This window comes from Mus pahari, chromosome 10 (assembly GCF_900095145.1).
Source record: "Mus pahari chromosome 10, PAHARI_EIJ_v1.1, whole genome shotgun sequence".
Classification (NCBI taxonomy): domain Eukaryota; kingdom Metazoa; phylum Chordata; class Mammalia; order Rodentia; family Muridae; genus Mus; species Mus pahari.
This window is the reverse complement of record NC_034599.1, coordinates 38,155,690-38,178,290: the sequence shown is the minus strand read 5'-3', so window position 1 is coordinate 38,178,290 and position 22,601 is coordinate 38,155,690. Positions and strand designations below refer to the sequence as shown.

The following is a 22,601-nucleotide window of genomic DNA, read 5'->3' as shown; positions in this document are numbered from 1 at the left end:
TGTATGGTATAATGCAGGGAGTGTGCACGGATGCTGTTCCCTGCCTTTCCATTAGCTGTGCAGTGTTGAGCCTCAGTTGATGATGGCAAATGATTCGGGGTAGGAGAAGAGGTGGGGTTTCTTCCTGTCTTCCCTCTTGTGGTCAGTAAAATCATTGACAAATGCCTCTCCAAGGCTGTGGAATGTATGGATAAAGGAAAAGCCTAGGATTGCTAGGGGAGTGGCCTTAGGTGAGGATTTCACTCTCCTGTGCTCCATGGAAACAAGAAACAAGCCTTTTGAGCTTCTGCTTGCTTGCTGATTTGCCGGGTTATCCAGGTAATCTATGGCAGTCTTTGTTTTCTCTGTAGTATAAGAATAAGGCAAAATGGTAGAAAAATAGCTTCAGTAAAGGGGATATGCCTATAACATTAATGAAATGGGCAAGGGAAAGGATTTTTGTATATCATTATTATTTCTTATAATAGCATTTTTTTTTTTTTGCTTTAAAATGCATATCTTGACCTAAAGAAAGAAAATTCCTAGTTTTGAAAACCCATGCCTTAATGGATTAGCTTGAGAACAAAGGTTTTAACACCCAGCACGCAGGGATATCTTTATTCAGAGGACTGGAAGCGTCTCCCTTCTGTTACCTTTGTAGGACTGAGCTGGGTAATGGCTCTTGAATCTGGGCTAGGGCTGATGAAATTATTATTCCGTGAATTGTGATTTAATCATCTTGAATTTTTCTGATGGTTGTCTCCCTTTGATACCCAAGGGACTATGAATGGGGCACGGGGGCAGGGATTCATATTCCAGTGGGGGAAGGGAATGTTTTTTACAGAGTATTCTGTGTGACTGTCTTTTCAGTTTATTTTTTTTTCTCATAAATTGAATGAAACACATGGCTATTTGGAAAAGGTGGTACCCATAGCTTCAGGAGCTCTTGCATCAGTTAGAATTATTTTATCCTTTGTTCAGTTAGTGGTATTTTTGCTTGTGTCAGCTAAAATGTTGATTATAACTGTAAAGCTGCTGCTGAGCTGCAGTGGTGGCATTAGGGTGGCATTCTCCTTCCCCTCCAGTGTTGTCCGAGTGCTGGGGCAGAGTCCTGAGGGTGAGGAATGCAGTGGTGGAAATGGATTTCTTTTTAGGGCCTTACTAGTATTGGAGCCAGAACCCCTTGCGTGGTAGACAAGCATTTAATCATTGAGCTCTATCTCCTGTATCCCCAGCTTAGGTCTTTCTTCCTTCTGAAGGTGTTGGCCATGTTAGAATTTATTTTCTTGTAGACAGAAAGACCTAGGGCTATAATTTATAACACTGAAGTGTTTCATATTGCAGATTTCTTTATAGATAGATTAGACTCACACTTAGGAGCAGCATATGGTAAGCTTTCTACTCATTTTCTTATCTTTTTCCCAGTGACATGAGTTCCCTCTGTTACATTTGGAAGACTGACTCCGCAAAAGTATTAGCAAATTAACATGCTCATTGCGTATTTGCATTATACCTTGAACTTTAAATGTGTACAGGTTTATCCTTGAATAGAAGAATAAAGAAACTCATGCATATGATGTACCTTTTTTGGTGCACACGTATAATAAGCAGTATTTATATACTGACATGTAGGTGTTTTTTTATTAAATACCAGGTTTTTCATTTACTTCTAAAATCACCCTCATCCCTTTTAAACCATACTTTATGTATAGCAATAGTTTATCTCTCATCTAATTTTATAGATGAGAAATTTTATATTTAGATAAATAAGTTAGTAACCACAAAATAGTGAAGTGAAGGCCAGTCAGACTCTAAAACATCGTTTAACTGTTTGCATATGAGCAGATCAAAATATTTTATTGAATTATTGATATCACAAAAAAGGAGCGACTAAGATAGGGATTGTAGTGTAGTCTGTCAAAAACTAAGCAGTCGAGCCGCTGCTTGACAGTGTAGGGTAAGGACTGGACTTGGGCTTAATTCTCTGCTCTGACATTTCCATATTCCTTGTATGGCTTCTGAAGTCAGCCTGTTGAGGGTTTCTAGTACTACTGCATTTAGCTTCCTTCTTGATGCTTCACAGTTGTGACTTTATGGTGTGCAGGACATGTAGACCGTGTATAGCTCTCTGACTTGCCTGTAGAATACTCATGCACTCATTAAGACCTTTATTATGGACTGCTTGCCTTCTCCCTGTCCTCCTCCCAGACTGCAGGGTCTGTGTGCTGCCTGGCCACACACTATGTGCTGTCTTCAGTTAACTTTCTGAGCTGTCAAATGAAGAACAAACTACACTGTCTGGGGGAAATAAGTGACTAACTCAGCCCCAGAGGACAAAAGGTTCTCTTGGGGCTGACATTCATCTCACTATACAGTGATCCTTCAAGGAATTTATGTTTAAAAACCTTAAAAGAAGAAAGTTACAGGGCAAGTTTAGTCAGGTAGACTTAAACTGCTGGAATTTCCCATGGAAAAATATGAATAGTCTAAAATTTATAACAGGGAGAAAAGTGTTCAGATCACTGAGTCTTTTACATTTCATAAATTACAATAATGTTTATAGGCAAGAGGTTCGGTAATTGTTTAATTTTGTGTATATGTGTTTGTGTGTGTGTGTGTCTGTATGTGGGAGTACACACACTTGTATCTGTGCTTAGTGTGGAGGCTAAAGATATACTTAGGTATCGTCCATTGTTCAGCTCTCCACTATTCTGTGCGTGTGTTTGGTGTGCATGTTTGTGGGTGCGTGTGGAGGCTAGAGCTTGATGTTAGGAGGCTTGCTGAGTTGCTCTTCACTGCATATATTGAGGAGAGTGAATTCAGGGCTCACTCACTCAGGGAGTCTAACCTCTTGATGAGCAGGCTTGCAGGTGGGATACCACCCCCTCCCAACGTTACATGGATGCTGGAGATCTAATCCTGTCCTCACACTCCACGGCTAGATCTGGACTTGCTCAGCCGTTTCCCCAGCCCGACTTCTCCACCTGTCTTTCTTTTTGTGACTTGTGGACTAAGTTTAGATTGGCTGCTCAGCAAGCTTAGCCTGAGTCTGCCCGTGCTCCAACAGGAGAATCGGAGCAGAGCATTACTTAGTCTGACTTTTAAAATTAAATTAATAATTACTTATTGTGATTATTTTGTGTGGGTGCTGGGGATCTGAGCTTGAGCCTTTCTGCTTGCATGGCGTGTACTTCACTGACTGAGCCATTCATGTTTCCAGCCAAGAAGTGTTTATTCTTTATTTTGTAAAGATTTATTTATTTTAACTTTACGGGTATTGGTATTTTACATGCCCGCACACATGTGCGTGTGCATGTGTATGTGTTTGTATGTACCATGTGCACTCAGTGCTCAAGGTCAAAAGAGAGCCCTGGAACTGGAGTTACAGGTGGTTATGAGCCACCATGTAGGTGGGTCCTGGGAACCGAACCTGGATCCTCTCCAAGATCAACAAGTGTTCATGATTGCTGAGCCATCTCTCCAGCCTCCATGTAGCCTTTATCTATCTATCTATCTATCTATCTATCTATCTATCTATCTATCTATCTATCTAAGCCTTTATTTATTTTTTTTTTAAAGATTTATTTATTTATTATATGTAAGTACACTGTAGCTGTCTTCAGGCACTCCAGAAGAGGGCGTCAGATCTTGTTACGGATGGCTATGAGCCACCATGTGGTTGCTGGGATTTGAACTCCGGACTTTCGGAAGAGCAGTCGGGTGCTCTTACCCACTGAGCCATCTCACCAGCCCCGTAGCCTTTATTTTTAAGAAAGTATCTCATGTTGTGCATTTGGCCTTCAACTTGGTAGTCCTTTTTTTCCTTAACATCCTAAATCTGGGATTGTAGGATTCTATCATTGCACCTGGCTTTATGGGTAAACATTTAGTTTTATTTTTAGAGTCTAAAAGCTTTGTTGAAGTATAATTAATGTGTACTAAGCTTTAAATGTTTGTGTGTAGGGGTGTGTGTGTGAACATGTTTGCATGTGTATGCATGTGGCTCTGAATGCAGAGATGAACTTTGTGTGCCTTTTCTTGGAAGCTGTCCACCTCGTGTGTTAAGATAGGGCCTCTTAGTAGGCAGGCCTGGGGCTTGTCAATCAGGCCAGGCTGGCTGCCTATCAAGCCCTACAGTTCCACCTTTCTTTTTCTTCCCAGGACTGGGCTTCCAGGCACAGTCTGCCATGCCTAGCTTTTTATAAGGATTTGGGAACCAAACTTAGGCCCACATTTTCTTTTCTTTTCTTTTCTTTTCTTTTCTTTTCTTTTCTTTTCTTTTCTTTTCTTTCCTTTCCTTTCCTTTCCTTTCCTTTCCTTTCCTTTCCTTTCCTTTCCTTTCCTTTTCTTTTCTTTTCTTTTCTTTTCTTTTCTTTTCTTTTCTTTTAAAAAGATTTATTTATTATTATATGTAAGTACACTGTAGCTGTCTTCAGACACATCAGAAGAGGGTGTCAGATCTCATTATGGATGGTTGTGAGCCACCATGTGGTTGCTGGGATTTGAACTCAGGACCTCTGGAAAAGAAATCAGTGCTCGTACCTGCTGAGCCATCTCTCCAGCCCCAGGTCCACATTTTCATGTGGCAAGCATTTACCTGTCTGTACTCTCTCCAGCCCTAAGCTGTATATATTTAAGTTGTACACCTTGATAGGTTTTGACACCTGTATGTGCCTGGAAAACTATCATTGCAGTCAAGAAAGTAAATACAGCTGATAGGTTAGCTCTGGCTGATAATCCTAGCACTCAGGAGGCTGAGGAAGGAAGACATGAGTTAGAGGCCAGCCTGGGGTATGCAGTGGAGCCCTGTCTCTACCTGAATATAAGCAGTGGTTTTCTTGTGCTTTTCTTGCCATCCGTCCCTCCATGCCCTTCACCTGTTTCATGCCACAGTGGGTTAGTTTGTGTGCGTTTCATTGAAATGGTCTCCTATGGTTTGTGATGTCTTGTTTGGCTATTTTATTTTCTATGTAATTCTTCTGGGTTTTGTCTGTGTTGTGCCTCAATAGTTCATTTCTTTTTCTTGCTGAGTAATATATGGATATATACTACCATTTACTCATTCAGCTGTTGGTGGATATAGTATGTGTAAGTCTTAGACTATTAAGTTTACTTTGGACATTCTGCTTGTCTTTGTATGGACATAGGTTTTCATTTCTCTAGGATGGACTGCTTGACTGTGTTCCTAGTGAATATTTTAGCCCTTTGAGAAAATGTTTCTGAATTAAGTGTGCTGTGCGACACTCACCAGCAGGGTTACATTTGCTTCTGATCCTTGGGATGGTCAGTCCTTCGTTTCAACCGCTGTAGTGGGCCTGCAGGGGCATGCTATAGTATTTTGTATTCACCACTGTCTACTAATATTGGGCGTCCTTTAATGTGCCATCCACATACTTTTTGTGAATTGTCTCTTCAAATCTTGCTTTTAAGAGTCTCCTTACCATTGAATTCATTATAGATTCTAATGAAAGCCACGATTAGATATGATTTGGAATGTTTTCTCCCACCCTGTTGTACATGCTTTTATTATTAAGGTAATTCACATTTGCAGGAGCACAAGTTTAAAGTCTGGATCCCAGTTTATCATTCTTTCATAGATCGTGTATTTTCCTTGTATCTGAGAAGTTTTGTGTGTGTGTGTGTGTGTGTGTGTGTGTGTGTGTAGGCATGTGTAGGCACAGTTGGTGTTGGGTGATTTCTTTTCCTTCTTGTTTTTTTTTGTTTTGTTTTGTTTTGTTTTTTTTTTTTTTTTTTTTGAGACAGGATCTTTCTGTGAACCTTTGGGCTCTGTGTTTTGACTAGGTTGGCTGGTGGTCTACTGAGCTCCCAGATTGCCTATCTCCACCCTTCAGTTCTTGAGTTACAGATGCATGCTACTACTATACTTGTCTTTTACATGTGTGTTTGGAATTTAAACTTAGGTCCTCATGCCTGCACAGCAAGCATTGCATCCACCAAAGCATGCCTTTAGCCCCAGTTTTAGTATTTTTTGTTCTATGCAATAGTTGTTGTATGGGTCTGAATTCAAATATAAGAACATGAGTAAATAGAATTTGGGGATCAAGAAGAGGCAGGGGTTTTCTGAAGTAGCAGATGTTAAGAAAAGTAGTTATGTTGGTGACGAGAGGGCCTCACATAGAGCAGTGTTAGAGATACCACTTTCTAGGGAAAGTCCCTAGGAGTGGTCCTGAAGGCCACTAGGACGTACTAACTTAACTGAGGTTAGAGGTAAGAAATGCCTGATTTACCCTCTTATGTCCTGCTTGGTGTTTGGATGTCTGTCCCCACCACCCCATTAATGGAAAACGACTGAAGGAATTTTAATGAGAGAGACCATTTGTGGTTTGACAGTCTATAGCTGCTCAACAGGAAAGATGTTGTATGCCAAGACTGGAAAACCAATGTCATTGCAAGCACCAGGCCTAGCAGAGTGGGTCACTCACAGCCAGCAATGGAGAAGGCCAGGGGAAGATGAATTCGAGGCATTCATTAGTGATAAAGCATTTGAATATGTGGAGAGATACAAACACCACAGAAACAGACATTGTGTTAATAGTGTGTACTTCTGACTCTGTAAGTGCCGCTATACAGGAGATGCTCAGAAATGACTACCTGATAGGGGGATAGAGTTGGGGCAGAGGGAGATGTGAATGGCATTAATGGCTTCCAAATTTCTAATTTAAAAACAAAAGAAATTATATATATGTGTTTGCCTACATGTGTGTGAGCTTGTATTGCCTGTGGAAGCCAGAAATCCACTCATTCTCTGGAATTACAGATAACTGTAAGGTGTAATGTGGATGGATGCTGGGAATTAAATCTGTTTTTTTTTTTTTTTTTAAACGAGCGCATCCAGTGCTCTTAACCACTGAACTATCTCTTCAGCACAAATTCTAGATTCTTACTAGACCATCTGTATGGATGCTGTCCATTTGTTAAGGCAGAAAAAGAGTTTTGTGGGGGTCAAAGTAAATATTTTTAGGAACTTGATGCCAATGGTAAATCTAAGTGAGCGTCTCAAACACGATTGTTTGGAACTGAAGATAGGCAGGTTGACTGTGACTGGTGTCTGTTCTTACAGTACATAGACATTTATTGAGTGCCTGCCCTAGCTAGCTAGCACTTTGCTAGTATGTAGCGCTGACCTAGGACCCTGTTGCCTCAGAACTTACTTCCAGTGTGTGGATGAGATAAGAAGAAAGATTCTCCTTAAAAAACAAAATAGACAAACAGCAAACACGTTTATTTATTTACTGTGTGTGTGGACGAGGGGCAGGGACAAGCATGCCATGGAATGCATATGGAGGTCCCAGGGCAGCTGGTGGGAGTCAATCCTTTCCTTCTACAATGTATGTTTTGAGATTGAATTCAGTCTTATGCTTGCTGCCAGACTGTCTAACCCCCGGAGTCATCCCTCCACATTCTCCTTAAAAAGAACCATTCATGTGTTTAGTGCCTACTGCGTGCACAAGTGTGAGCACAGAGTTAAGAGTAGGTTTTTATTGAGGAAGTCAGGTTTTCTGGCTGACTAGAGAGAATGGACTCATGTCAAAGATGTTTCGCTGAATTAATGTTGTTTGATCCAGTGCTCACCCGCCCGCCTGCCAGCCTGCCCGCCCTCGAATAGTGACACACACCTGTAATTTCAGCACTTAAGGCTGAGGCAGGAGAATCACAAGCTACAGGGTTTTTTCTGTAGCCTCTCCCGCCCTAGGGCTCACTCTGCACACTAAGCTGCCCTCCAACTTAAAGAGATCCTCCTGCCTCTCCAGTGTGGGAACTGAAGGCATGAGCCACTACTGCCCGTCAAAACACTCTTAAGTTAGCAGCTTGCCACACTCACATCATGTTAATGGTTTGTGTCTGTTTCTTGGGCACATGATTTATTTTTTTTTTTGGAATTTTTCTCTAGTTTGTTAATTTTTTAAAATATGCATTTTATTTATTTTGTGTTGAAGGAGAGGTTGTAACATGTGCCATATGTGTGAAGGTCAGAGGGCAATTAGTTCACCTACTATTTGAATCCTGGGGATTAAACTTAGGCTGTCAGCTTTGGTAGGAAGTACCCTTCCCTGGTGATCTATCTTAGCTGTTTACTGTATCTTCAACTTTAAACAGTTGTAAAGATGGCTTAGTGGTGAAGAAAGATAGCTTGCCAGTTTCCCTTGCAGAGAACCTGGGTTTGGTTCCTAGTTCCCCCATGGGGGTTTATAAGCATCCATAACTCCATCTTCAGGGGGTCTGATGCTTTCTTTTGACCTCCAAGGGTATCAGGCACACATGTACATCTGTGTGTATATATATATATGCAGGCACACACACACACACAAATACATTTAAAAGGTTTAAACAGTGCCTGTTAAGCAGTGGTTAAAACTAAGAGTCTAGGGGTCTGGTGAGATGGCTCAGTGGGTAAGAGCACCCGACTGCTCTTCCAAAGGTGCAGAGTTCAAATCCCAGCAACCACATGGTGGCTCACAACCATCCTTAACGAGATCTGACTCCCTCTTCTGGGGTGTTTGAGGACAGCTACAGTGTACTTACATATAATAAATAAAAAAAATCTTTAAAAAAAAAAAAAAAAAAAACAGAGTCTAGAGCTAGCTGTAAATTCTGAATTTACATGTCAGTTTCTGTCTGACTATAGACAAGCCCCTTAATCTTTTTCTATGCAATACATTTTCAGCCACAAAATATGTATAATAACGGTGTTTGCGGCAAATCCAATGAGGTAATGGGTGTAATGCAGCTACAGTGGTTATTAGCATGTGCTAAGCAGTGTTGGCTGCTATTCTTAGCATTTTCATTTTTCTGTCATTGTTCAGATAACAGCACACTTGAGGTCATTGTTTTTGTGTTGTGATCAGTGACAGTTGCTTTGTCTTTTCACATCGTTTCCATTTTTACCTCCAGCAACATCCTAAATCTGGGTCTGTGAGTTCTGAATCTCTGCAGTAGATTCTCTTCTGTGTTCCCCTTAAGCGTCTGGGTATTGCCTACTAAATCCAGGGAGAGTAGGAGCTGCACTTCAGGTCTATGATCCTTATGCTTAGGCAATCTGATTCTTGCTTAGAGTCTACCATGTCTTCTTAGGGTAGATGCCAAACCTAACAGACATGGCCAGTCTCATTTCCTAGTTAGTGACTGGAGGCTGTAATCAGGTCCTTTCTTGAAAGATGAGTCTGCTTTTCAGTGCTGAGGAACACTACTGTTGTAGAATCGTTTTTTGCTTTCTTCCATCTTTGTCTGGAGTTGAATGCATGTTTATAAAGAAGTAGTTGCTCTTCAGGTGGCAACATGATCCCTTTACATGTCCAGCAGGCAAGTTGCCTACAGGGCAAATAGATATAAATTGAATTCTCCACTGAATTTTTAGGATTAGAAGAAGCAAATTCTGCTTGTAACTATTTCACATTGGCTTCTCTTTTCTTTGAAACTATGTAGAATACCTTTGAAACATCCCACACACAGAAGGGGGAGGAGAGAGAGAAATTCAGTATATGGTATTTTTCTTGAAAGAATTAAGAAACATCTGTTCTGATAGTTGCACCATTAGAATTCTGCTTTCAGCACTGATGGAAAAGTAAATCTTGTAATCGTAAGTTTGGCCAATCACAATCCTGCAACCTTCCAGGGTGGAGTTGTAGCCCTCCCTCTTCAGGACTGAAAAGCTTTATCTAGCAGGGTCTTCTGGCTTTGGCAGAGGAGCAGTACAAAGGCCACATTGACCATAGCTTCTGGGGAAACCCTTTCTCCTTCTCTGGCCTATAAATGCTGTTCTGTCTCTGTAAAAAGCCCTGACATCAGCTCTTGGAAAAATCCAAATACTTGTGTTGGAAGAAGTCAGAAGCACTTGCCTGGTCAGTGACTAATGGCTGTGCTGAATTGAACCAAGGTCCTCTGAGTTTGGTCCTCAAGTGCTTTCAACTACTGAGCCATTTCTCTAGCCCTCTAGTTTAATTTTTGAGGACAGAGTCTTGCTATATATAGCCAGGGCTGGTACTGAACTTTTGACAATCTTGTATCCTCAGCCTCTTGATCGATGGGATTTTAGGTGTTTGTCACTATGCCTGACTAGAGTGTTCTTTTAAACATAAATCAGATTATGATTAAAACTTTCTAGTTGTCTTACATTATGAATAAATTTCTTATATTATTGGTTTCTGTCTATTGTTGACATCTCAGTATTACTCTCTGGGCCATTCTCTGCACTCAGGCCACAGTGGACATGGTTATTTTCAAATACACTAAGTTGCTTATTCTTGCAGACCTTTGTCTTAGTTATTTTTGTTACCCACAACTACTTCTGTGGCTCCAGATCACCTCATGGCTTCCACTCTTACCTTACTGTCTTAAGTCGTGCACCTTCAGGTCTTTGAATAAACAGAATGACTCCATTCAGTCACAGTCACAAACTAGTGAGTGAGGAAGAGGTGTGTCGGGAAGAGAAGTGCCACACATCCTCTCTAGAGGAAGGAAGTTTCTTTCATGTGCACCTCCTGTGGACATAATTTTGTTTCTCTTTTCATTACTTCTGCCTATGCAGTAAGCTCACTCACCAGAGAGTGGCACTGCCATTAGGCCAAAAGGTTGTTGTTACAGGTGGATCTGTGGCCCTCTGTCATTGGCCTTTGAGGAGCCTAGTAAACCACTGGATAAACTTCAAGTTCTTTCTAAGGAAGACTTAGATTTCCAGTGTCCAGAAAAACTTATATCCTCTGTTCTCAAAGAAAATGTATTGAATGAATAAATTCATTTAGAAAAGATATATAAAATTGTTAAGTGTGTTCTCATATCTATGCTGGTTAATTAGGCTGTAAAATCAAATACATGAAATAATCTTTCAAATAATTTAAAGTATGGGAAGAGATGAGTTAACAATAGAAAATTATTTTAAGTTAGTAAATTGGTTTAAATAATGTACTCCAGTAAAAGGAAGAGACAGTTGGAAACAACTGAGAAACCCATAGGATGATCATTAAACTTAAATCTACCCTAAATCGGCAATCTCCAAAAAAAAAAAACCAAACCAAACCAAGTCAAGCCAAACCAAACTGAAACGAGTTAAAGGAATGTGGTAGTATATACCTGTAATTCAACATTGTGGGGGCTGAGGTAGGTGGGTCATGAATTTCAGATCAACATGGGCTACTGAGTAAAACCCCATCTTTTAAAAAATAGTTGACTTAAGACTAGCTCCGTGGTACAGTGCTTGCTCAACACGTTTGAGATCCAGTATTCAGTCTCTAAAGCCATAAAGTAGTTAAGGCAGAAGTCACAGATTACATGAAAGAGCAAAGCCCAACTCTGTGCTGCCTTTAAGAAACACATCTTACACGAGACGTGGTTTGAAGTAAAAGGACAAAAAGAGGCACAGCATGCTAACAGTAATAAAAATAAAGCCGAAATGACTTATTACCATTATAAAGTAGATTTATAAAGTAGATTTGTGAGCATGGAATATTACTAACAATAGAGCAGCCCCTCTCCGTCTGTGTTGAGGTTTATTCCCGTGATGCAAGTGTACTGTGTATATGAAAGTTAATGGTCAAACCCCTGTGTCCTTCCTAAGGTGCCATCTACTTTGCTTTTGAGACAGGCTCTCCTATTGGCCCGAAACTAGCCAAGTAGTTCAGGCTTACTCAGTGTTGAGTCCCAGGAAACTGCCTTTTCCCGCCTCCCTACTGTTGAGATTACAAATGTGTGCCGCCTTGGCTTTCTCACCCAGGGCCTCATGCTTTTATGGCAGGCAATTTACTGAAGCATTAGCTTCCTACTGCCCTGCTCCTAATTTTTTTTTTTAATTTTTTTTAAGATTTATTTATTTATTATATGTAAGTACACTGTAGCTGTCTTCAGACACTCCAGAAGAGGGAGTCGGATCTTGTTAAGGATGGTTGTGAACCACCATGTGGTTGCTGGGATTTGAACTCTGCACCTTTGGAAGAGCAGTCGGGTGCTCTTACCCGCTGAGCCATCTCACCAGCCCCNTTTTTTTTTTTTTTTTTTTTTTTTTTTTTAACGAAATGAGATGGAGTCTTTTGTAGCCAGGGTTGGCCTTGAACTACAAAGATAGCCTTGAATTCCTGATCCTTCTGGTTTTTCCTTCTGAGTGTTGAGATTACTGATGTGAGCTACTATGCTTCATTTAAGAAAACCGTTTCATGATAAAAGAATCAATTTAAAAAGAAGCCCAGTTAAGTATTGCATGAAGTCTCAGTTCAGACAGGGTACTTATAAATAAACCGTCTCAAAAATTTAAAAATTAAGGCGTACAGGGTGGTGTACACCTTTAATCTCAGCATTTGGGAGGCAGAGGCAGGCAGATCTCTGAATTTCAGGCCAGCCTGATCTACAGAAAAAAGCAACAAACAAACAAAAAAACCAAAAAAATCAAAAAACCAAATAAAAAATAAAATTTAAAAATTAAATTATGAAGAACAAAGCCATACATCAGTCAGTGGTAGAATGCCTGCTTAGCTGGAAAAGGTTTGTGATGTTTTCAGGACCTTACTAAAAACAAAAGCAAAGCTCCCCCCCATTTCTAACCTTTTATGCATCAATAAAAGAACTTCAAATTTCATGAAAACTAAACAGTATAAATATAAGGACAAACAGATCCACAATCATTGTCATGACAATGATTTTAGTATTCTTTTAATAATTGGTCAGAATAAACCCAGTAAGGGTGTAGAATACTTAACACAATTTGCCAATTTGATCTATTTGCATTTTTTGGTAACACTTCAGCTAAGAGCATAATACATACTTTCAGTCTTGTCCATGCGTGTGGAGCATTTATGAAGCTAGACCATTGTCTTAATCTGGGTTTCTATTCCTGCACAAACATCATGACCAAGAAGCAGTTGGGGAGGAAAGGGTTTACACTTGCATATCTCTGTTCATCACTGAAAAAGTCAGGACTGGAACTCAAGCAGGTCAGGGAGCAGGAGCTGATGCAGAGGCCATGGAGGGATGTTACTTACTGGCTTGCTTCCCCTGGCTTGCTCAGCCTGCTCTCTTACAGAACCAAGACTCAGGGATGGTCCCACCCACAAGGGGCCCTCCCCCTTTGGTCACTAATTGAGAAAATGCCCTGCAGCTTGATCTCATGGAGGCATTTCCCCAACTAAAGCTCCTTTCTCTGTGATAACTCCAGCTGTGTCAAGTTGACACAAAATTAGCCAGTACAACCATATTTCAGTGTAGAAGCACAGTAAAGTAAGTGGTTGCAGGCTATATCGAGTATGCTGTCTGACTATAAGTAAGCTATAAATGAATAAAAGAGAGACCTCAAATCTCCAGATATTTGTAGATTAAACAGCACAATTCTAAACGCACAGGTCAAAGAAGACATGAAGAGGGAAATGAGAAGGTTTTTTTTTTGTTTTTGTTTTTGGTTGAAGGAAAAAGTGATTACAACACATCAGAATTTGGAGGTTAACACTGAAGCGTCACGTAGAACTTTATGGACATTAAAGATGTATTAGAAAAGAAGAGACTTCCTAAACCAGTAGCATCAACTTCCATACTAAGAAACCAGAAACAAAAAAACAAAAAACAAAAAACAAACTAGACAAAGAAGAGTAAACCAAGTCCAAACTAAGCATAGAGGAATAGTAATAATAATAATTATACATAGTAATAATGATTGGAGCAGGGATTCATGAAGGGGAAAACAGTTAAACAACAGAGTGTTAACCCACAGGTTGGTTCTTTAGAGAAGATTACTAAAATGCTAAACCTTTAGCTAGTTAGCTAGACTAGCCTCGAGGTGGATCAGGAGTAGAGATAAGTCAAGTACTACCAATAACTGGAACGAAAGGTGACATCACAACAAGTTGTACAGGAAGAACATCGGGAATATCTTGATGCCAGCTTAAATGAGATGTGGTTTGGGGTTTTATAAATTGTAATTATGTAACATAAAAGCATGTAACAATTATACTACATAAAAAAAGGAAGAAAACATCTATGTTTCATCTATATTTTTAATTCCCTGGTTTAAGAGGTTGATGTAGGAAAACGTTCTTTTATTTTTTAGTGTGCCAAGGAGCTTAGAGTACCATGTAGTGCCAGAAACAAAGAAGTACTCAGAATACAGAAGGGAAGGGCATGTCCCAGTAGCATAAGTGCCAACCTGAAAGGGCTCTCAGTGGCTTAAGCTAGACAACGTGAACATGGAGATAAACATTGCAGTATTGGATTTTATCTCAGAATATAAAGTAAACATACAGAGTCCACATTTGGTAGATGGGAGAACAGAAACACAGCTCTTCCAGAAAATTCCAGAGCATGTAGATAGATTCCTCTTTGTTTGGGAAGTGGAGCTTGATGTCTTTAACTCTTAGTAGGGGTTAGATTAAAAGAAACAAGGCTTTAACATTTTCAGACATTATAATTGTAGTGTGTATGTGTATGAGAGGGCAGAGGGAGGGAATGAGTCATGGGGTCCTGTGTGGAGGTCAGAAGACAAGTTTGTAGAACTGGCTCTCTTTCCACTTTAATGTGGATTCTTGGAGTCAGACTCAAGCTGTCAGGCTTTTGCTGCAAGTTCTGAGCCACCTTACTGACCCAGGTTGGAGTTTTTAATCATTTTTATTTTATTTTAAACCCTGGCTATCGTGGAATTTGCTCTGTAGAGCAGGCTGACCTTGAAACTCACAGATATCTGCGTGCCTCTACCTCCCAGGAGCAGGGGTTAAAGACATGTGACTTACTACTAGGTTAGGATTTGTGTTTAAAGCATAAAGTATGGCAGGCTAAAAGCAGTAGCCTTACAGGGAGAAGCTTCGACGATAGCACCTTAACATCAGGACCAAAGCTAGCATAACTATTCAAAGACGTAACGTGTTGGTAACCTGTACCTCTTAGGAGGTACGGAAATGGATGTTTCCCTCCCACAGGCACCCAGTACATAGATGGGTAGCTGATTTTCAGTGGCAGTCCAAAGGCAATTCAGCAGAGGGAATCTTTTCTGCAGTGTGCTAGAAAAGTGGACTATCCATATGTAAGGAGATAAACATTTGTTCATAATGTCTCTTGCAAAAATTTATAAAACACTACAACTAAAAGTAAAACAAAATTATCGATCAGAAAAAAAATATAAAGAAAACCTTTGTGACTTTGGGTTAAGTAAAGATTTCTTGGAAGTTAACAAAATGTGTGTAAAGAGCCAGCTTCTAAGTTGGGGCATATTCAGGGAAGACAGGGCTTAGGCGTTCCCTCTGTCTCTAAGGCACACATTCAACCTATAACAAACATAACAACTTCAAATGGAACGGCTTCTTAAACTTTGCATCATTTCAAACCTTTAGTTCAGTTAAATCAAGACTCTGCACCTCATTCTTCTCACAGATTCCGTAAGAAACATCATTTACCCTCCTGATATAATGATAGGTAGTAAATTGCACTTTGATCTGACAGTGTTCCCTGTTTGTTACAGCTTTTTGTTACTTTTCAGTTTGTGTATCCTCTAACTTAGGACTAACTTAGGACTGCTGTTGAACGCTTTCTTGGTTTGTTTGATTGTTTTACTTAAAACAAGCAGGGAGTCTCTCTCACCCATATACAGTCACTTGGGCAGCAAAGTAATGCTATCTGGTCATTTGTCTTATAAGAGCTATTGTTAGAAAAGTTCTTGCTGCTGTCCCCTTCCACAAAGGTTGGACCCAAATGGCTGCATAGGAGTAATGCAACCAGAGGAGCCCAGGCCCTTCCTATTGTGTTTATTTAGTACTCACTCCGACTGCCTTTATCTCTAGTCTAAACTCCTGTGTGGGTTCCTTCCTGTCAATGAGTTCATCCTAAAACTTCAAGGGGAGTTTAGACCCAGAGCTAAGTATTTGTAATAGTGTTGTCCCTGGACTAAAAAACGATACCTAGCCTAAATAGTAACAAAACAAATTGATGAAATTAGTTAAGCAGCATATTACAGAATAGATATTTTGCAGTTATAAAGAATTATGTGGTGTTCAGTCCCCAGTAATGAAATAAAAGTAGTTAGAGCTCTCTTTTTCAGATTTTTATTCATTTGGAAGGGCTATCTGAAATAAAAGCCAAGCCAAGAGTCCTCTCCCTACTCTTCATCCATGGTAGACCTCTAATGAGCCCCGAGGGTTTTACAGCATAGGCTAAAGCCAGTGCTGTAATGAAATGTTTAATGGTGTAAAATATGTTAATGTCTTATTTGTTTGTTGGTTTAGAGAGAGTCTGCCAGTGGTCCCCAGGCTGGTTCTAAATTCCTTGGGTCCAACTGGTCCAAGTCAGCCTCCCAATTAGCTAGATTCCATTGGCATGTGCTGCCACACCCAGCCTGATGAAAGTTGTAGGTGAGAGGGTTAGTTGCCTTACTTCTCATAAAAGAACTTTGGTACTATGTGTGAAGTCATATGTAGAGAAAAGGAAATGATCTCATGATGTTACAGAGTAGAAAGGCTTCACCTCATAGGAGACCTTACATCTTGGGTAGGAGACAGTCTCATTCCTCAGTGACTTGGGAGTAAGAGTCTCTTGATTGTTATTTGATATTAGTATGTAATATAGTAATTTGTTTAGTTATGTTAGCTTACATAGTCTTATGTATAAAGTGTATTAAAATAAGCTCCTTTTTTTTTGTAGCTAAGAAAGAGAAAATAGAAGTAGTGGTCTGTGCATTTCAAATGCATCTTGTTTTTGGTGTTTTGTTCTTGCTGTTTTGCTACAGAATCACTCTGCAGTCTTTGTGGTCAGAGAGAACTCACTGTAGGTTCCAGCTGGCCTTAGATGGTGTGAACCCTCTACCTCAGGCCCAGAGCGTTGAGATGAAAGGCATGAGACATGCCTGCTGAACTGAGTTTTGTCAGCAGCAGTTCACAGTTCTGGGATGATGTGGGAAGAGTATTAGAATTGTTAAGACATTTTTCCTTGCATGCTACTAATTTAGCACTGTGTAGAGTCATTATTACTGATGACAGTATATTTTAGTATATTTTTTAAGTCTCCTTCCCCTACTTTGAATTTCTCTGTTGAGAGTAAAACAAAACCATACACATCTGGGGAGATAGCTTGTGTGAGTAGGACTGGAAGCCCAATTACCAGAATAAGATAAAAAGCCAGGTAGGCATAGAGTCCCCTGTAATCCCTGATTTCCAAAGGCCAAAGGATCCCCTAACTAAGCTAGTCAGCTAGACTAACTGGGACTGGGGAGAGACACCATCTCAGCACATAAAATGGAGAGTGATTGCGATACCCAAAGTGTGCTTGTGCTCCCCCATTCTGTGTGTGTGTGTGTGTGTGTGTGTGTGTGTGTGTGTCTGCCTGCCTGCCTGCCTGCCTGCCTCCCTCTTCCTCCATGTATATGGAGAAATTAAACAAATAGCTTTGTAGGAACAAGTATGAAACAGCATTATGATGCTAACTTTCTTATATTTCTCATAATGTAAGAAATTTCTTCCATTTCCCATAAACTTAGAGGATCTCCCCACTGATGCTTTGAAAGTCAGAGACATTCACATTTCACAGAAAAACATGGTCTTGTGACTCTGACAGAACGCATTAACATTTGACACTAGACTCAAAAACAAACCTCTTAGTACAAAACCAACACTTTTTAAATGCATTTTAATGAAAAATAGTTTTCTTAGTAGAAAATAATAAAGTGCTTTCTATGGACTTGGGAAATATACTTGTAAAAGATGTAATTAAGCTGAAGAAATGGCTCATTGAGAGTGTTCGAAGATCAGATCCTAGCAACTCAGTAAACATACAGGTATGGCCAGCACACCTGCATCCCTGCCCTATATTGGCTTAGAACAGAGACAGGAAAATCATTGGGGGGCCACCTTGGCTTCCACGAAAGGTCCTTTCTCAGAGGAAGACTGAGGGTCATGGAGCAGGACACCTGATATCCCCATCCTGAGCTCTGTGCACAGGCAGCCACATACAGTTTTGTGCACACCTGCCTTCATTTTAATTGTAATGATAATATCTTTTATATTCACATACCCTCTTAAATTTCATATATTTATACAAATATACTTAATCACCTAAGGTAAAACTAAATTAAAGTGTATGTAGGCAAACGTCTTATCTACAATGTATTTCTTTTGTAATTAAAAAAATGTAAGTATAAACATGAAATCTGTACAATCTTTATTCCATTAGGGTTCTACTTACAGCATTCTACCTACAAAAAGGGTTTATTTCTCTGTAAGACATAGGTAGATTCACATTGCTCTAATTCCCAGAAATTGCAAACTTCTTTAGAACCTATGGGAACTGAGCTTGTGATTTCTGGCTCCCTGGGTCCCCTTCCTGGGAGCTCTGGTCAAGTCTTTGTCTTTCAGAGTTTGTATAGGCATGGTGGAGTTAACTGGCTGGGTATGCAGGTGGTGAGTGCAAGCTAAGTTCAGGGCCAGATGAATGGGGGATCTTTCAGTGCTCTGTGACTTGAAAGGGATGAACTGCATTGCTGTCTCCTAAGATGTCAGAAGTAGGTTCCTCCCTTCCCTGTGATTCTTGGGGTACTTAGAACAGTTAAGGTAAGCCATTGTCTTAGGGTTTCTGCTGCGTTTGGGAAGCATCATGACCATAAACAACTTGGAGAGGAAAGGGTTTATTTCAACTTAGAGTTCTACAGCATAGTACTCCATCACTGGCAATGGTCAGGGCAGGAACTCAAACAGGGTGTGAAGTGAAGGCAGCTGTGCAGAGGCCATGCTGGAGTGCTGCAGACTGGCTTGCCCTCGGGGTTTGCTCAACCTGGTTTCTTAAAGAATACAGAACCATCTGCCTTGTTTGCTTTAAATAGAATTTGGTAATTAGAGAGAAACTCTGATCTTAGAAGTTGTGAGTTTCTTGGAGCTGGAGAGATGGATCTGTTTAAGAGTGCTGGCTGCTCTTCCAGAGGACCTGGGCTCAATTCCCAGCACCCACGTGGCAGCTCACCGTTGTCAGTAACTCCAGTTCCAGTGGATTTAACACATTCACACAGACACACATGTAGGCAGAACACCAATGCACATAAAATGAAAATGAATGATTTAAAATTTTTTTAAAAGAACATGTGAGTTTCTCTCTGTACTGTGTGACTGTAAGGAAACAGATGGTGAGGTCTCCCTGTGGTTACCTTTGCTCTTCTGCTCCTCGCTTCATTTCTGTCTCCTTCCATTGTCCCCATTTTCTTGTAAGAGAAAACAGTCCAGTAATTGTAAGTCATACTGCTGGAAAGTTGTAGAATTCTTTGCCAGAGTCCCCTGCATGCTACAGATTCTGACAGTAAGCATTGCTTGGGGTGCCTGCGGTTGATAGGTGAAAACAGAGGGTATATTTTGCTTTGTTTTTTCTGGGGTTCTGTAGTTCAGAGAACCAAAGGGTTTCCTTTGGTTGATAGACCACTGCAGGCGTTGCCCTTAGCAGGAAGTCCTTTTAGAGTCCATCTCTGCTAGTTTATATTCATTGATAAAGAAAAAGTCGATTCCAGTCCCTCTTCTTCCCCCAAAAGGTGACATAGGGACATTTTTCCTGGGCTGTCTTTTGGCATTACCTGTTTTCTAGAAGAGCATCTTCTTGTTCCAGACCCCTTCCCGCTTACCACTGTCTTTCATGTTATAATACCATCCCTCATCATGGAGGCCTATAGATGCTTTGGCCTTTTCTGTTTCAGTTTGATTTAAATATGAGTTAAAGTGAATGTGTAATTAAACTTGTCTATGAGGGTTTATTTGGCAATCGGATTGCCTCTATGGTAACTGGATTCCAGTTCTTCATGTAGCGTCTAGTTCTGGTAAGGATGGTAGTGTAGGCCATTTATCCCAGCACCATGGAGGCCAAAGCAGATAATTATGGCTTGAGGATAGCCTGGTTCTATAAGGAGACCCTTGTCTCAGCTCCCTCCATCCCCAAATTTACACCAAACAGAAAAATCAGATCCACCCCTTCTATCCCCTTTTCTTAAGACAGGATCTTAGCTCTGTAGCCCAGGCTGGCCCAGGACTTGTTTTGTGGTCCACACTAATCTTGTACTTGGAAACTTCCTGCCTCTTCCTCCCAAACTGAAGGAGGGCTTGTGTCACGTGATCAGCTACAATACTTAAAAAAGGAAGACCTACGGGGAACAGCACCAGGGAACCCCAGAAGAACAAAGCAAAGCAAGTGCACTCTTTGTTTTCTGCTTGCGAGACATATTTTTAGTAGCTGGTAATACTCTGAAGATATTTTTTTTTTTCAGAGTTTCTGTTATGAAAGCTAAAAATAAATGAGAATGAGCTTTAAAGAACAGAGCAAGACCTCTGACCCCATTGTTGTCTTGCTTTGGGAAAGTTAGCATAAGACTGTAATGCCTTTTGATTTAGCATAGTCAGTAGCTGTGATAACAGTCTTAACAAGTTAAATTAATACAAATATCTGTTTTTGTTTTCCCTTTGTTACAGGTTTCCCCTCAAAAAACCTATAAGGTAAGTTGTTCAGTTGCTTTTATACGGAAGTTGGAGTTAAACTTTAATTAGAAGCATTCTTTTGAAATTAAGGGGATTTTTGTGGTTTTTGAGAGTGTGGACTTAAGTAGTACAAACTTTTGTAATGCTTCACAGATTTCAAATACAACAGGTGTTGCATATTTTTTTCTGGAACACAGCCTTGTTTTGATAATATTTTCAGTGTTTTTAATGTAAGCATTTAAAAACTTTATTCAAATTGACACTTTAAGGTCACTCCCTATGAAGACATTTAATTTTAAAGTCTGTGGCTGTTTTGAATTGTGAGTTGCTTGGGTAGGTGCAGATGAATTCTCAATTTGGGTTGTGTTGTCACGTGAATGTCTGCTGTCACCTTTAAATGAACTTTGTGCCGATTTAGTCTTAGTTATTTTAAGACAATAAAGGAAAAAAGTATAGAAAGCATTTAGGTTTTTGTGCTTGTGTCTGTCACACACAGTTCAAGAGTCCCTAACACTTGTGTCTTAACATCTTTTCTTCTCTCTCCTTAATTATCATAACCATTACACTGACATCCCATTCCCAGTAACCCTAACTTTTCAGTTAGCTGGAAGTGCATGTATCACAGTGTCTTTCTTCTTTTTCAATTGTCCAACCATCATCTGGTGCTTGCAGTTGGTTAAATCATAGTAAAAAACAGTAATTCTGGTATTATTGTGGGCCCATGGCTGGCTAAGGCTTCAGCCCTAGGAAGGCAAGTCTTGCCTGTGTAGGTTTGCCTTTGTAATTTGTTTTTACATGTTTATTTCTGTAGTGATTTCAGTTTGACTGTGGTGTATGTAATGTCAGGGAGTGTGCTGAATTTTTGGGGGTACTGTTTTCTTGTTAGGTGGAACTTTAAAATAAGTAAATTATAGGCAGTTATTTTAAGGATAAAATTAACCTTAATATTAGTAAATTTTACTACTTAAGGCCCTTTTATAACCAAGAACATAGACTGTATAGTATGTATGGCATAAGTTGAATTTTAAAACTCTTTTAAAAAAATACAGGCTTATGCTATGGAAGAGAAACTTATTTCCGTTTTTTGTTTTTGTTTTTGTCCCTTTGGTTCCTGGAGAGATGGCTCAGTGGTTAAGAGTGCTTGCTGCTCTTGCAGAGGAGCAGCGTTTGCTCTCTATACTGCACATTTAGGCAGCTCACAGTCTCCTGTACCACTAAGTGCAAGGGGCTTTATAACTGAAGGTTATAACAGCCTTCGTGGGTACCTGCACACATGGGTGCATACATGGGTGCATACATGGGTGCACGCACGCACGCACGTACGCACGTACGCCACTGTAAACAGGCTCATCTGTGTAATTTTTATCTGAGGTTTTACTGTTATGCTTTTCTAATAGTAAATATTTGATTGTTTTAACTTAGGCATGGAAGTATTTTGAACCGAGAGTCACCAACAGATAAGAAACAAAAAGTCGAACGCAGTTCATCACATGATTTTGACCCCACAGGTAAAGTTCTCTTGTTCTTTCAAAGAATGTTTTTTGGATAGTGAAATTCGGAGTCGTAGAACTTATGTGGATTGGGACACTCAGGCATGGTTATTCCTACCCTCTCATCCCTTGCAGTTGTGTATTATTGCTGGAGTCAGCAGGGATGTGTACATACTTAACACAGCATTGTAGACGCCACAGTGAAGCATCACTGTGGGACTTGTGATAGTCGGAGAGATAGAGATGTCCTGATTGGAGATTGAGGGTACACCGAGGTCTCAAAATCAAGACTAATCATGGTGCAAGTACTAGTGTGTCATTAAATGAAGGATATTGACCACTGGGAACTTCTGCATTCACTTAAAACTCAGCTATGATTGTTGTGAATTGATTAACTGCAGTGTAACTTAAAAAATTTATGCCAACTGCATTTGAATAAACAGACGAATGTAAATGCACTTTCATCTTCCATACACACCTTTCTTTTTTAAAGTGGGTACAGGACAGAGTCTTCCTTTGTAACTCAAACTGACCTCCTGCTTCAGCCTCTCAAGTGCTGGGATTGTAGGCCCGTGCCATAGTGCTTAACAGAGACCCTGCCTTTCTTCAAGTCCTCAGAACTCGGTGGTTGCCTAGCTTCAGTCGTGCTGATTGTCTTGAGAATTTTCATGCTGGCTGATTTTATATATATATATATATATATATATATATATAT

At 40.1% G+C, this 22,601-nt stretch overlaps 1 protein-coding gene across 3 annotated transcripts in view; it reads left to right on the top strand.

Annotated features, from left to right (window-relative positions):
* The window catches only part of Arhgef12 (Rho guanine nucleotide exchange factor 12), a 134,021-nt gene that overhangs the window by 35,537 nt on the left and 75,883 nt on the right, over positions 1-22,601 (top strand). For 2 of the 3 annotated variants that reach the window (XM_029543068.1, XM_021206425.2), the window contains exons 2-3: positions 20,391-20,414; positions 21,819-21,904. In XM_029543068.1, the coding sequence (XP_029398928.1) occupies positions 20,391-20,414; positions 21,819-21,904 (110 nt within the window). Of the gene's footprint in view, positions 1-152; positions 319-20,390; positions 20,415-21,818; positions 21,905-22,601 lie in introns of those variants that run through there. The other variant, XM_029543069.1, reaches the window with a different exon arrangement.